The 13,889-nt window shown below is 42.4% G+C and overlaps 1 protein-coding gene across 1 annotated transcript in view; it reads right to left on the bottom strand.

Annotated features, from left to right (window-relative positions):
• Positions 1–779: 779 nt before the first annotated feature.
• Dhc93AB (Dynein heavy chain at 93AB) overlaps positions 780–13,889 on the bottom strand; it is a 35,435-nt gene continuing 22,325 nt past the window's right edge. Inside the window, 19 exon segments of the mRNA XM_011499486.1 lie at positions 780–1,105; positions 2,342–2,490; positions 2,562–2,918; positions 3,324–3,538; positions 3,631–4,060; positions 4,327–4,608; positions 4,679–4,979; positions 5,050–5,240; positions 5,243–5,609; positions 6,918–7,387; positions 7,694–7,997; positions 8,076–8,245; positions 8,426–8,722; positions 8,879–9,141; positions 9,233–9,582; positions 9,682–9,946; positions 10,485–10,961; positions 11,051–11,412; positions 11,485–13,878. Coding sequence (XP_011497788.1) covers positions 811–1,105; positions 2,342–2,490; positions 2,562–2,918; positions 3,324–3,538; positions 3,631–4,060; positions 4,327–4,608; positions 4,679–4,979; positions 5,050–5,240; positions 5,243–5,609; positions 6,918–7,387; positions 7,694–7,997; positions 8,076–8,245; positions 8,426–8,722; positions 8,879–9,141; positions 9,233–9,582; positions 9,682–9,946; positions 10,485–10,961; positions 11,051–11,412; positions 11,485–13,878 — 7,939 coding nt within the window. The 3' untranslated portion in view covers positions 780–810.

Raw genomic sequence — 13,889 nt, 5'->3', positions numbered from 1 at the left:
CTTCGCCACTAATAATTCAAAGTCGCGTGCACGCGTAAAAGTGCCGAATGTCTTTTTTCTTCTTCTTTTTTTTTTTTTTTGCACGTCGAGGTGCGCGCGATCGCTTGCCACGGAAACACCGCCAATTACGCGAATCGATGCGTAATGTCACGGCGATCGTTATTGACGCACGGCGGCGATATTACCTGGCTGCGTGTGCGCGTGTGCTCGTCCGTCGGTGTGCGCACACGTGCCGTCGAAGCCACGGAGGTCTCGGCGGCTTGCATTGTATCGACTCTATCTACTCTCTCTCTCTCTCTCTCTCTCTCTTTCTCTCTCTCTTTCTCTCTCTCTCTCTCTCTCCATCTAGACCCGTCCCATTCGCCTTTGGCGTTTTCCCTCCGATATCCGCATTGCGGCTCTGGTCCACTATTTTTGCCGTCATTAATTCAAGCGGTCGTCCTTAGGTAAACTTATTGAATTTGTGCCCGCTACCGGTGGGTTATTCATCCGGAATTTCGGAATGGACGTAATCAAGGGAAAAATGACATGAAAGGGAGACATAAAGAAAGAAAGAAAGAAAGAAAGAAAGAAAGAGAGAGAGAGAGAGAGAGAGAGAAATAGAATCGCTTACGCACGGGTGGTGGTCGAGGAGGATGAGGTTAGCGCTAGCGGAGCATCGGGTCTTTGTAATTATCAAGGTGCAATTTTGTGCAGGTGTTTGCGTGGCTGGATAAATAAACTCGGCGATGTCAGTAACGGAAATAATTTTTATTCAAGGACAGTAATAGAAACTCGATCTTTAACGATAATTGGCCGGGCTCGTTTCAGTTAGGTCTGAAGGAGCAGGGCGACCCCGGCGAGCGTCCATTTGGCCGGCTTGTCTTTGGTTTTCAAATTGAAAGTCCAGACGTAGGTCGGACCTCGGGTTCGGGTCTTATAAACCGGGCACTCGTACATGTTTCTCAAGTCCTGCTTGTCCTGAGTGATAGCTCTGACGTTGATAACGGGCATTGCCGGGAAAAGCTCCTTTGGACGGGAGTCTACGATGATACCTGCTTGAGCTTCCCATCTCGCGCCTTCCATGAAAATTCCATGAACGTAAGCCCCTTCGCGTGGCGCCGACCTGTGAATTTCATATGCTTTTATTATCTGTGTGAAAGCATATGGAGCGCGCCTCCTCTCTCTAGTGTATTATATTAAAAACAAAAGAAAAACAAACACAAAAAAAAACAAAAAAAAAAAAAAAAAAAAAAAAAAAAAAAAAAAGAATGACAGAATAAAGATTATTCAAATAATTTGCTTTGATAATATCAATTGATGTAAAAAATATTTTCTCCTTATGTATATTACAAATCAATGCATTTACCGGTACTTCTTTTGTTACAATAAATATCATTGTGATCTCGTGTTATTTATTGATAAATATGTTTTGCAGAAAATGCCTGTTTATTCGTTTGTTGTACCATATATTTCGAGAGAATCGGTCAAATAAATTTTCAACGAGTTAATGACTCGAGAGTAAACATCCTAATCCTCGAATGTCGAAATAAATGTACTAGTCAGCTCTCTTTCTTCTGAAGATATTAATGTAATAATTTTCTTACTTTAAGCTTATGAGATTATGGGTAAGCATTTTTGCAAGATTCGCTTATCAATGATATTGTAATATGAGTAATTTACGACCGAGGATCCTTAAGCAATAAAGGTCCCATACGATTCCATTATCTTCGTGATTTACAACAAATGTACTGGCATATCTTGCAGAAATTATAATCAGAACTGCTATTATGCACCCGTTGTTAAGTTATTGATATTTTATCCTAATAGTGCCAAATATTGTACAATATTATCAAAGCAGTGCCTCATCGGCAATAGATGTCACTCATTGACGTAAATTAAAAAAAAGTTTTTAAACACCGTTTTCGATCCATTAAATCGGAGATTAACAGCCACTTGAGAAGAATCAAATCGGTAAACAATCGAATACAACCATATTGGCAACTTTTCAATACTCAACAATTCGATGTATCGATCTTTTAAAATGACAAGATAATAATAGTAGTCGTGGTCGGGGCAAGGGGACTTTTAGAATTTTCAAGCTCAAATACCTCGTTAAACCCGTATAATTCTGGAAATATTTTACAACGTATTTTACAAGGTCAATTTATCTCTAATAAATTAGTAATCACGAGTCGTATGAATGGCAAACGATCCAACGTCATTTAATTATCACGGAAAACTTGATCGAACGAAAGAAAACATCGACTATGTTCGGCCTTGCTCCGGTTTCAACAAAAGAAAAGAAAAAAAAAAAAACAATCGCGACCGACTCGAGCGCAACCATGGACAATTCGCTCACGTAAACTCCTCTTTGTTCTTCTTCGTAACGTCGCACTGCAAGCACATCTTATCAAGTGGAAGTTCGCATCGGCGCGCAGTCGATTGCATTATTGCCGTAAGGAAGGACTGCGGATTGAAGAAGCCCGCGAGCCAGACGGAGGCCGGCAGCTGAAAGAAGGTAAAATTTTCAATTAATAGTGGGTGCCGATCGGTTTGCGATAACGCCACTGGCAGCCTACCACAAAGTCCGTGGACCAGGTCTCCAATTCGCGCAGCCTCGACAATAAGTCGACGAACCAGGACGTCAAGCCGAGGAGGGAGGGATAGGCCCTTTGAGACCAAGTCTGCGGCACTTGATCAAGAAACAGCGACGTTTCCAAGTTCTCCATATCTAATGTGATCGTCAGCTCCCCTTTCAAGCCGAGATCCAATTCTCGAAGCGATCTTTTGATCTCGCTAGTAAGGTAGTTCATCCTCTCGCACTCTTGAAAAGCAACGATGACGTAAGGCGTTCTCTCTTCAACTTTGCTCATGACTTCAACCATGTTGAATTCTTCTGGCAGCTTCTCTAAGATCTCGTCTAATACTTGCTTAACCTTCATCACGTGGAGATGTAAATTGTAAGTGAGTTATAATCTTTTGAAATTCAGATTTAAAGTTCGCCGTCCAATTATCGTCATTCATTAAGATTTCCCATTAATTTTAAAGAGCTTAAACGCACTTGGGTAATTGGACTATGGATAAGGATGTACGCGTTACTTGCGATTAACATGTAATTGTAAGGGGAGCAGCAGTGGGATATTTATGCGATCGTGCCAATTTTTTTTTTAATTTTTTTAATTTTTTTAATTTTTTTATATGCAAGTTCATGTTAACGAGCAACGATAGTTGAATTGCATCGCTTGAGAGCATCATTACATCGCCAAGCAATTCAGACTGCGAAAGAAGCGAGAAGAATCGGCAAAACAAACGCCAAGCAAACGAACAAACAAATCTCTCACCTTATCCTCCCTCGTAATAGCTTGACCACCAGAGTTCCCGGCATCTCTAGGCTGCATTTCGAAGACGGTCCTAAATAAATTCTCCGATGTTGTCGTTAAAAATCCTATTTCCGCATTGGGATGTAAGCCGTACAAGTAGGGGGTTTCCGGTGGTAAAGCTTCGTCGATGTAAGTGTGAAAACCAAGCAAATCGGTATTTGGAGGTGCGGCAAAACCTGCGCAAAAAGCGTTATTATAAACATTAGCGTCTAAATGTGCGCGCCGAGTAGTGAAATCATTAATAAGGGTTGAATTTAAGGCAAAGTACCTGGAGCAAGTTGCAGCTCCCCGTCTACGAGATCTGGCTGCATTAGCTCCTCCAAGTATGAAACGCAAAGCCGACGATCCCAGTCATCGGTTATGTGGCCCCCGTACATTATTTCGCCAAAAAGATATCTAAGATCTTCCCAAGGAATTTTGGAACTTGCCTCCAAGTAGTTATGTAGGACGCTTACGCTTATATTCAAGTCTCCGACATTAAAAGGATATATTTTGTTCCAGCCTTGAGCTCCGAATTTTCTGCGTTCGGCTACGACGGCGTGGAAATAGCAAAGTGAAAATACAATGGCCTTAAATTCGGCCTCCTTCGTGCACATTTCTAAAGTTTCTTGGGTAAAATTGTCCAAAGCTTTATGTAAATTTGCCTGCATCCCCGTTGGCGGCTCATTTGTAATTTTAATCGACGACTCTAAAATTCCCTGCAAAATTCCGGCACAATATATACACAAGCATTTAACCATCGTCCAGCTAAAACAGTTTAAATACAACGACGACGACGACGACGACGACGACGACGACGACGACAATAACAAACAAGGAACAACAACAACAACAAGCAACAAGCAACAACAAGCAACAACAACAACAAGAAGCAACAACAACAACAATAACAAGCAACAAGCAACAACAACAAGCAACGATAATTGACAAGGACAAACGACAAGCATAAAAGTGCAAATGTAACCTGTGGAATAATGTGTCCGGCCGGGGTGCTCGCTGGTTCGGCGCTCATGAAAATTCGATAATCCGCGGATGAGCCCTCCGACGCCATTTCTAGCTTTTTCTCTAACAATGGCAGCCACTTCTTGACCAAATGGATGTTTTGCAGAATAACCCAGTGACCTTTCTTCGACGCCACGTCCATCGCCAATTCCGCGACGTTCTCTTGACCCTGGCCCAGCGACACGTTATGAAAATTCCGCGCGTCCAAGGTAAATCCCAAGCGTTTTCCCAAAGCCTCCACATCCTGCGCAATCGTCAAACTGCAAAATAATTGACCAACAAGTGGACGTGCGTTACGTAATTAGTTCCTTCACCTTCAACGGATTCACACCCGGGGAGAGAATGAAAAATATGGGGGTCGTCGGGCTCGTTTCCTCGAAGGACTTTGCGAACTCGACGGTCCGTCCCTCGACGTATCGTGGCCCCAATTTCTCCTCTATAAAGGCGACAATTGCATATGTCATCCGGTCGGGACGCAGAGCCCTCAGCATGCAAAGACGCTGGAGCGCCGTTTTATTTTTCCATTCCTGGGGAAACTTCTCGCGCTCCGGGCACTCGCACTCCACCAATTTCTTCCAGCGCTTCGGGGAGCTCTCGATATCCCGGTCCAAATTCCTGAAATTATGGCGTTCACGTAACGGGACGAGAAGGGGCCCGGAAATCAATGCCTGGCTCGGTTACTTGCCGAAATTCGTCTCTGGAGGCCAGGCTGCGTATGCCGCCCCAGCTCGCGTTCGTCAGAAAATCAACGGGCGACGTGACATGGGGCGTAATGGGGAAGCGCAGGAGAAAGTCGAGCTCCGCGGCGGATATCTCGTGGCGCGCGAGGAGAATCTGAAAGGCCATCTGCGAGGCGAAAATCAGCTTGTCGCACTGCTCTCAGAGGGGCCCCGCGACGTGTACAGGAAGACCGAGTAGCTGATGCACTCGATGAGGTTGAGGACACGGGCGCCGACCTCCGATGCCGGCTCTGCTCTCAGGATCGCCTTCTGGAATACGACGCTGAAGGCCTTCAGCGAGAACTGATAGATGGGATTTATGGTGTTGAGGTCGTTTAGGATAAAGTAGAGGAGGGAGGCTCTCGCGGCCGCAGGTCGATAGAGTTCCCGTGCCGCGTCGATCTCTCGGGAGGTACCTCGCGCCTCCCTCACCTTGCACTCGATTTCCGCGGCTGTCCTCTTCGTTGTCTCCAGGTTTTCCACGAGAGCCGTGTCGCCAAGGACGTTGTTGCCGGCGGAGAACAGCCTGCTCGTCAATGCTTTTATCAACGATTCATCGAACTCGATGGCGCTTCTTGCTTTCTTATTTGTTTTTGTTTTTTTGAATTTTTTCAATTTTTTCATTTCATTTACCGAGAGCCACGAGAAAAATCGAACTTAATTGGCTTTAAACCGCATAACGAAAAGGGTTATCGACTTTTTATGGGCAATCCACGTGGCTTTAGGACTTTGCGTACAATGTCATTGTGGTGACGGTAATACGAGGAAAGTTTGCAAGGAGATAATGCAAATTGACGGGCTTGTTAATTTGAATGAACTCAGTGCGTTAGATTGCTTGTCAGTGAGTAATTAAGTGGAATATTGCAAGCTATTTGGGTAAATGATCGAGCGGGACGTTCGATCGAGAGGACGTGGGATTATCAAATACAATCGACATCAGCGACGTCTTTGTGCCAATTTATTCGACGAATTAATTTATCCGGTAATAAAAAGATAATATGTCGCAAAGACATTAATAAATCTTGTCGGGATTGACCAATTATAAATAACGATTTAATCGTACGATCGATCGAGTGAGAATTTATATAAAATGCGTGATATGAATATTATTATTTTATTTACTTTCGTTATAAGAACGGAATAGCTATATACATTGAGGTTGAATTAGACTAGTAGAGAAGAATAGGTAATTGGAACAATTGAGGAGCGTCCATGGGCACATGAAAGATCAAGATATGAAAGGTAAAGTCGGAGCCCCAAAGTCGTTGATGATGGAAATGATACGTGCATGGATGCAAAATCGGTTCTGTAATTTTATTCTTCATGGTAAATTTGTATGTCAGTTAAGAGTGTCGTAACGTCAAAGATTTTATTGATAAACGAAACGCGAGGAAATAATTATTTTTGAATCATTGCACTTAAGTTATGGGATCGACCATTATTTCCATTCTCCGATTTACTTCGAGTTTTCTCAGTGGATTATTCGTTTTTTGAATTACATTATTTGTAGATTTATTTTAATTAGCTGGCCCTCTCCCCTCCCCCTCCCCCTCCCCCATCCCCTTCCCACCCGGCCCTTCTCTCGATAAATCGATCGATCGATTCTCTTCACCCATTGCTATTTATTTACCTTGCGTCTTCATTAAATATTACGCTGATTAAGAAGCTACAATTATTTTAATCAATTATTTAAAAAAAAAATTTTTTTTTTTATTTGCTTGTTTTGTTTGTCATTGTTCCATTCGGATAGCTAAGTTAACGCGTTAATTTATTTAGACATAGCGGCCTCATCTAAGACACAAAGTAAGAGGAAATATCGAAATTTTATACAAACTTTGAGAGGAGCGAGTCTTCAAGGGTATTCAAAGTAATTTTAAAATCGTTTTGCTGTCTCGTTAAATCCGCCTTTAATTCCTCCAAGTCCGGACGCTCAGCTTTAACCACCTCCGCAAGAAGTTGGTCTTCTAATCCATCTCGAGTCACAGTGAAATTAATCAATGTTGTCTGAGCTTGCATTTCAGGTTTATAATGAGGATTCGCCAGTTTCGTGTGTAGAATCAAGCGAAAGTCTGGATTATATTCAACCTCTTTGTCGCCGATTTTCAAGGCACGGCCTTTTTTAATTAAATTACGACCGAGGAGTGAATCGAGCACGGGATCGACGACTTCTCCGATATTCTCGACGAGGACCGTAGCGCCAATCGATAAAGATTGTTCAATAATATCCAAGTATCCGCGCTGCCCTAAGCGAATTATCCGCAGTTTATCGTCGTACTTTTGCTTTATCCATTTTATTCCTTGAAGCTTAAACAAGCAACAGTGTGTTACTTAATTGACCATTATTAATATATTGATTAATCAAGATATGTGCGGGTTGTAGAAAAAGTAGAGTGTCGTTTATACCGAAGTTGCTTTAAGAGGTGTGAAAAGAGAAAAGAAAACAGAAAACAGAAAACAGAAAAAAGAAAACAGAAAACAGAAAAGAAAAAAGTGACACGAAGGGATGAGAAACGAGTAATACGAAACGACATTATGAAACAATTCACTATGAAATATATAGTTGTAAGAAGAAATTTCATGATGAATTATCGCTTTAAATTCATTTGTTACTTGGGGATCGATCATAAGTGGCCAGCGATCCGAATTTGTCAATATGGTTGCGTTCTCTGTTGACATCCTATCGTTCGGTAGGCCCTCGTTGTTCCATTTCGCTATTTGAGTATCGTCCGTTAATAATGTTAGTGGATCGAGGCCATTGGTAATAGGAACGTGGGGCTCGGCGTTGTGCAAAAAAGGTAGCCATTGCTTGTTTAAGAGATCCAGTCGAAACTGCTTGGTGAAACATCCGACATACGAGATGAAAGCAGTTACTAGTAAGACATCACCAGGCAACGTCGACGACTGTTGCATGAGGCTGAAATTGAAAAGATATCTTCGATTGCTCTAATGGGCTCTAGCGCTACGGTAAATGATACTATGAAATGAGCGGTACTTTGCTACGGAGTCCGCCCAGCGAATATTTTCCGAAGCTAATCCGCCAACTAGACGATTCGCTAGAGCGATTATTGCATTGGTCGCGTCAGCTTCCCGTTGACACTTGATCTTTTCCGTGGTTGCTTGTTCAAAATCCGCTGTCAATTTGGCTAATTGATCCTCCAAGGACTGCGAATTTAATGATATAGGGGTGCGTTAAAATCTCTAGGCCGATGTTTACGTTCATAAAAATTCATTAAAAACGACAACCACGACAACAAGAATAACAATGCATTTCCTTGTAATTGTCATGTGCTTAGGATTTACAAGTATAGATCGTTACGGTGTACGGTATTGCATCTTACTCACGCAAACTTTGCGCTTTATCACGCTTAATTTTTCTTGCGCAGCAGCTAAATCGGCATTGGCTTGAGCCAATGCTCTACGTTTCGGCTCGACGTCGCAAAAAACTTCGTAAAATTTAATAATGTTTATGACCCAGGCGCACAAGCCGGCCGCAGCTGCTGACTTGGATCTAACGAATTCGGGCTCGAATTCGGAATCCTTGAGATACGGTTGGATGGCTTTTATCACTTCCGGATGAATATTTTCCTTATCGTAATTAATCAGCGCATCTAAGAAGCCATCGACTTTTGCCATAACAATCTGAAATCGTCAATGAAAGAAATGGAATTAATGCTAATTCAATGACAAGCTTCGATCGATTAAAAAATCCCGATTAAAGGATCGATGCAGCGCAATCAGCATAATAGTATATATTAGCGGTATAGAGTAAGAATTATTGATAGTGGGATATGGTACTTTTGCTGCCTTCCAACTGCGATCTTTAGGTACTTTGCCGTTCGCTGCAAGTAGAACCATAACAGCAGCGGTGACATTTGTCACGGCACCGGGTGGCGAGCCGAACGATTTTAATTCCGTAAGATTCGCCTTATTTAACGTATTCAAAGCTTCTTGAGCAGCTAATAAAGCCGGCTCGGCCTTAACTAAATCGGCTTCGCAGTCCTTTTGCTTTTTCAGAACCTCTTCCGCAATTATACCTACTTTTGACTCCTCTTCGTCGGCTAATTTTGAAGAAAAAAGACATAAGCTCGACTGATATTTCTAGGCATTGAAGAAAATTCAATTACCTCAAAATTGTGAGGCTGCACTTACCAAGTGCCTTTTCCTTCTGCACCTTTTCCGTTTCAATGCCAACGATTGCTATAAGCGCGTCGGCTGCTTCATTTTTTTGCTGTAATTCGATTTCCTGGACGGCTAACTTCTCTTTGAGTTCGTCAACTTGAATGGCCGTAGCCTTTAATTTTGCCAAACCGTTTTCCAATCTTTCCACGCGAGCCTTAAGCTGCTTTGCCTTGTTTTTCAGGAGCTTCGAATACAAGCTAATTTGCTCCAAGAACGATTTTGGAGTTGTATAATTGTAACGACGTTCGCTAGCCAAATATTGACGACTAGCGGCATTTACCGTTGTGTGCGCGTGAGACATAAACTTTGCCGCTGAATCGCTGGACGAATGAAACAAAGGATTATCATTATCGTTCGTTGTCCGTTAAGTAAAAAAAAAAAAAAAAAAAAAAAAAAAAAAAAAGAGGAATATTATTTACAGGTAAATTTCTGGTAATTCCGGCAGTTCCTGTAAGAAGCGTTTCGATACGGACATTAGAGCTTCTTGGGGCCATTCGTGGAACCAATTTATAGCTGTGCAATTAATTATGGCGGGGAATTTTCGTGATCGAATTCTTAAGGTTGAGCCAACGGGTGAAAAGCATAGTACTATTCGTAGCTGACGACGTACTCTGTCGATGAAGAATTTCCAACAATTTTCTCGAGTATCTAAAATCCCCGCACCTTTGACTTCGTTGCGTACGCCTGTAAAATTGTGTAAAATTATGTTGATCATTGGAGAAAAATCGATATTTCATCAATGTTTATTGATTGAGAAATTATAATTTGATAAAATTGTGTTTTTAAAATGTCATGAAGAAGCCGTGTAATGGAATTTCATGAAGAACACTGACACAAAAAAAAAAAAATAAAAAAAGAAACGAAAAAAAAAAACAAGCAAACAAATTTTTGTCATTTCATGAACTTTTGAATATTAGATTTTTAGCGAACAATCGACAACGTGAAAAATTGCTCGAATCCCAATCACATTAAATGAAGTTTGATATTTTTGATAAATAAGAATGGGATTTTTATGCTTAAAAATGGTAAATTATTATATTTACTTATGCATTTGGATGGTGCTATTATTATTTTCTGTATTTACCTACTGACATAGTGTTTATTTATAAAAGGGAGGCGCATCGATGCCGATGCATAATAATAATAATAATAATAATAATAATAATAATAATAATAACAACAACAACAAATTATTTCACACAAGCATTATGATTATTCGTACCAGCAATGATATTCTCAACCTCGTCCTCGGGGAATAAATCCGGAATTTCTCCGGAAGCAAGCATGTCATTAATTAATACGAGAAAATGTTCATTCGACACTTGTGCGTCTGTCATCAGGAACATTATTCCCAAATTTTTCAGCCCAGCCTTGGAATAAAGTGACGCAAGCTCTAATTTAAGATCCAACGTACTGTAACCTTTGCGCAATTGGACTTGGAACACTTCCAACGAGCTTATAAAGGCTGCTAAGCGCGAAAGACTTTGTTTTCCGGAACCACCTACACCGACGAGGAGTGCACTTCCACGTGGAGATTCCAAAATCCGATTTATTCTGCATACGTGCATCATGGCATCTTCGAAAAGTACGAGATTCATGGCCGAGACCAAATCATTGTAACTAATAAGGGATTCCGTTAATAAACGATGTAAAGTCGTCCATTCTTTAATCGGCATATATTTCGGCTCCCCAACTCCACCTGAAATCATTTCCATTCTCGTAACGTATCGTTTTATCAATCGCTGAATCATGGCGAAATAATATAGGGAAATTGAAACGATGACTGACTTGCAAAGTGGCAATAAATATTTGGCTTTTCAAAAATTGCAATATCGTCAATTTCCTCGAAATTTTTCTTTAACATATCCAGCTGTATCTTGCCAAATGTCTCGATGTCTTTGTCGTCCGTGAGCTTGTCGCTGTAAACGCGTTGCGACTCGTGTATCCACAGTCGAACAAAGTCCTTTGGCGCCTGGAGGCAATCGTTACCGCTAAACAGCAAACCCTGAAAGCAATTTGACAAATCTCGCAGATTAAAGATATAATGGAATTTCGTGGCCGTGGGGAGAAAAACTTGAGTGCACCGATGGTGTAATTGCAATGACGCTTGTACGATATTTTCAGCAAGCTCGACAATGCTGAGAGGAAATCTAAAAGTGCGAAGCGCAGCATTGCATTATTGTTAAAGAAAATGGATCTTAAGTGACTTAAGTTTCATGTACCTGTGCTCCAAATTTGACAAGTGATGGGCGAGAATGGACGAGTAAATCGTCGTAAGTGACTCCGAGTTGGGAAAGTTAATGGCGAAAACGGCAAAATGCCTCTGAAGTCGTGGATTTATCGTAAACGAGCCCGCGGTCGGATTCATGCAGCTCACGTATTGACAATTGTGAATGTCCTTGAGCGTTAATTTTGTTCTATCGTACCAATGCGAATAGTCCAAGTGTTGTCGTATAAGCGTATGAGGCTGTACGGTCCCGTAATAATCGACTTCCGGCATGTTCATATCATCGATAAAATATATCATTGTCTTGTTCCCAGGCGGGCCATAATTCTTGCCAGCCTTCTTCTCCAGAGGTTTCTCTAAGATTTTTTGCAGCATCTCCGAAGTGGTATAAAAATTGAACGGGACGTTTGTCACAACGTAGTTCTCCGAGAGCTGCAGGAGTTTTTCAGCGACTAAGACGCTCTTACCGGAGCCCGCTGGACCGACCAACATTATAGGATGTTGCTCCGCCATAAATAAATCCAAGAAATATCGTATGCGAATCGTCTCTGCCGTATGAACTAGCACCGCCTGCAAAGGAATATCGGGATCGAGCTCGAATCGCGTTAAGCGCTCTCTCCAGGGGACGAAGCTTTTCGTCTCCGAGTCAATGTAATAGTCGAATACTGTGCCTTGGGCAGGAAATTTTACTTGCTTAAATTCGTTCACCCACCATTTGCTGAATTCAACCTGATAGTCGATCGTCTGATCTTGAAACATGGCCGAGCCAAACGCCCAAACGGCCGAGAAGACAAAGTACAATTCGTAATGGTCCTTTGCAAAATCAGTATCTGTCAATTCTGGGATTAGCAGGCAACTCAACAGATGACAAAGCATCTGAATGTGCGCCATGTCGGCAATTGGTGTGATCTTTTTGAATCTCGTGCGCAAGGTCTCCAAGCACGTGGGGATATATTTGTCGAAGAGAATAACGAGATTTGACTTTTCCGATGGGGCTTTTCTAGTCTCGATCCAACTCGTCACGTAAGGATTCCACCCCAAGTCTTGAGGATTGATGTACAAAATGCCGGCGCGCGACACCGTGGCAGGCGTGGCCGTGCGTAAATTCGATATTTCAAAAATTAATCTCATCGACGGTGTTAGTCCGATTCTTTCGTTGCTGGCAAGTGTCAACACTTTATTATCGTCCATAACGGTGTTTAAGGACTCGATCCACATCGGATCTATATCCCCATCTAGAATTATCCATTTTGGATTGTCGCCACCGTAATTTGCCTGCTCTCTCATTAGCACGGAGAACAAACCGTCTTTCCACTCGCGAGTTGCCGGATTTATTATGCCGAATAATTCATCGTTGGTCACGGCCTTTGGATTAAGATCGTTAAATATTGGCTTTCTCTTGATATTTTGATAGGTTCGGAAAAGCGTTTTCCAAACTTGCGTCTTGCCCGAGCCGGCGCTACCAACGATAAATACCGAGTGCCGCACCTCCAGTAGCTCCTCCAATTGCACGACTTTCAAAATAAAAGCATCTTCGGGTTGAAGTAGGAGATCCGTTGCCGCCACTTTAACCGTTTTCTCAAACTCGACATCCCGCTTCCTTGGGACATCGAGGGCAGGGAAAAGATCGGCGATCAGGCCCATAAAGACCGGCAGATCGTCGGATATGACCTTGGGTATGTTAAAATCACGGAGAGCCCGCATTAGAACTTCTTCCTCGGGCCTACCGGGATCGCCACGCTTTAAGCTCCCAGCGACTACTAGAACAGACTTGATAGCCCTCAGTCCCCAATCGTAATGGTCCTGCTTGGACAATAGCTCTTTGCAAAGTGTATAGAGTGTGATGAATTTTCTTGCGAGTAGACGGGCCTCTTGGAATCCCTCCGCTACCAACATAATCTCGCAAATTAATTCGAAATCCGGGACAACCATGGCGCAAGGCCGAAATAGAGCTTTTAAATTTTCCGGGAGTTCGGTACGTCCCGCGTAACCGGGATTCATCGTAATGAAGATGCCGACCGAAGGGACAAGAGCAATGCTGTCGCCCATAAAATTAAAAACCGCTTTCTTATCTTTAATGGCATCCTGAACGGATTTCACTTGCACGGCCACGACCGACAAAACTTCTACGGATATTCTGTTAAATTCGTCAAAGCAGCCCCAAGCACCAGTCTGGGCAAGCCCCTTGTAAATATTCCCACAAGATTTGTAATCCATTTGTTCCGAGCAATTAAATACGTAAACCATTATCCCGAGGGCTCGTCCGAGATCCTTCGTTGTTTCGGTTTTGCCAGTTCCAGCTGGACCAGCGGGACCACCACCCATTACAAGATGAAGCGACTGAGTCAATGTTATGTAGCATCGATCGGTCAATGGAGTAATCACCAATCTGCAACGAGG

The sequence above is a fragment of the Ceratosolen solmsi genome, unplaced genomic scaffold (assembly GCF_000503995.2).
Source record: "Ceratosolen solmsi marchali unplaced genomic scaffold, CerSol_1.0 scaffold35, whole genome shotgun sequence".
Lineage (NCBI taxonomy): Eukaryota > Metazoa > Arthropoda > Insecta > Hymenoptera > Agaonidae > Ceratosolen > Ceratosolen solmsi.
Note: the sequence above shows the minus strand (reverse complement) of the source record. Positions and strands in the feature narration are given on the sequence as shown.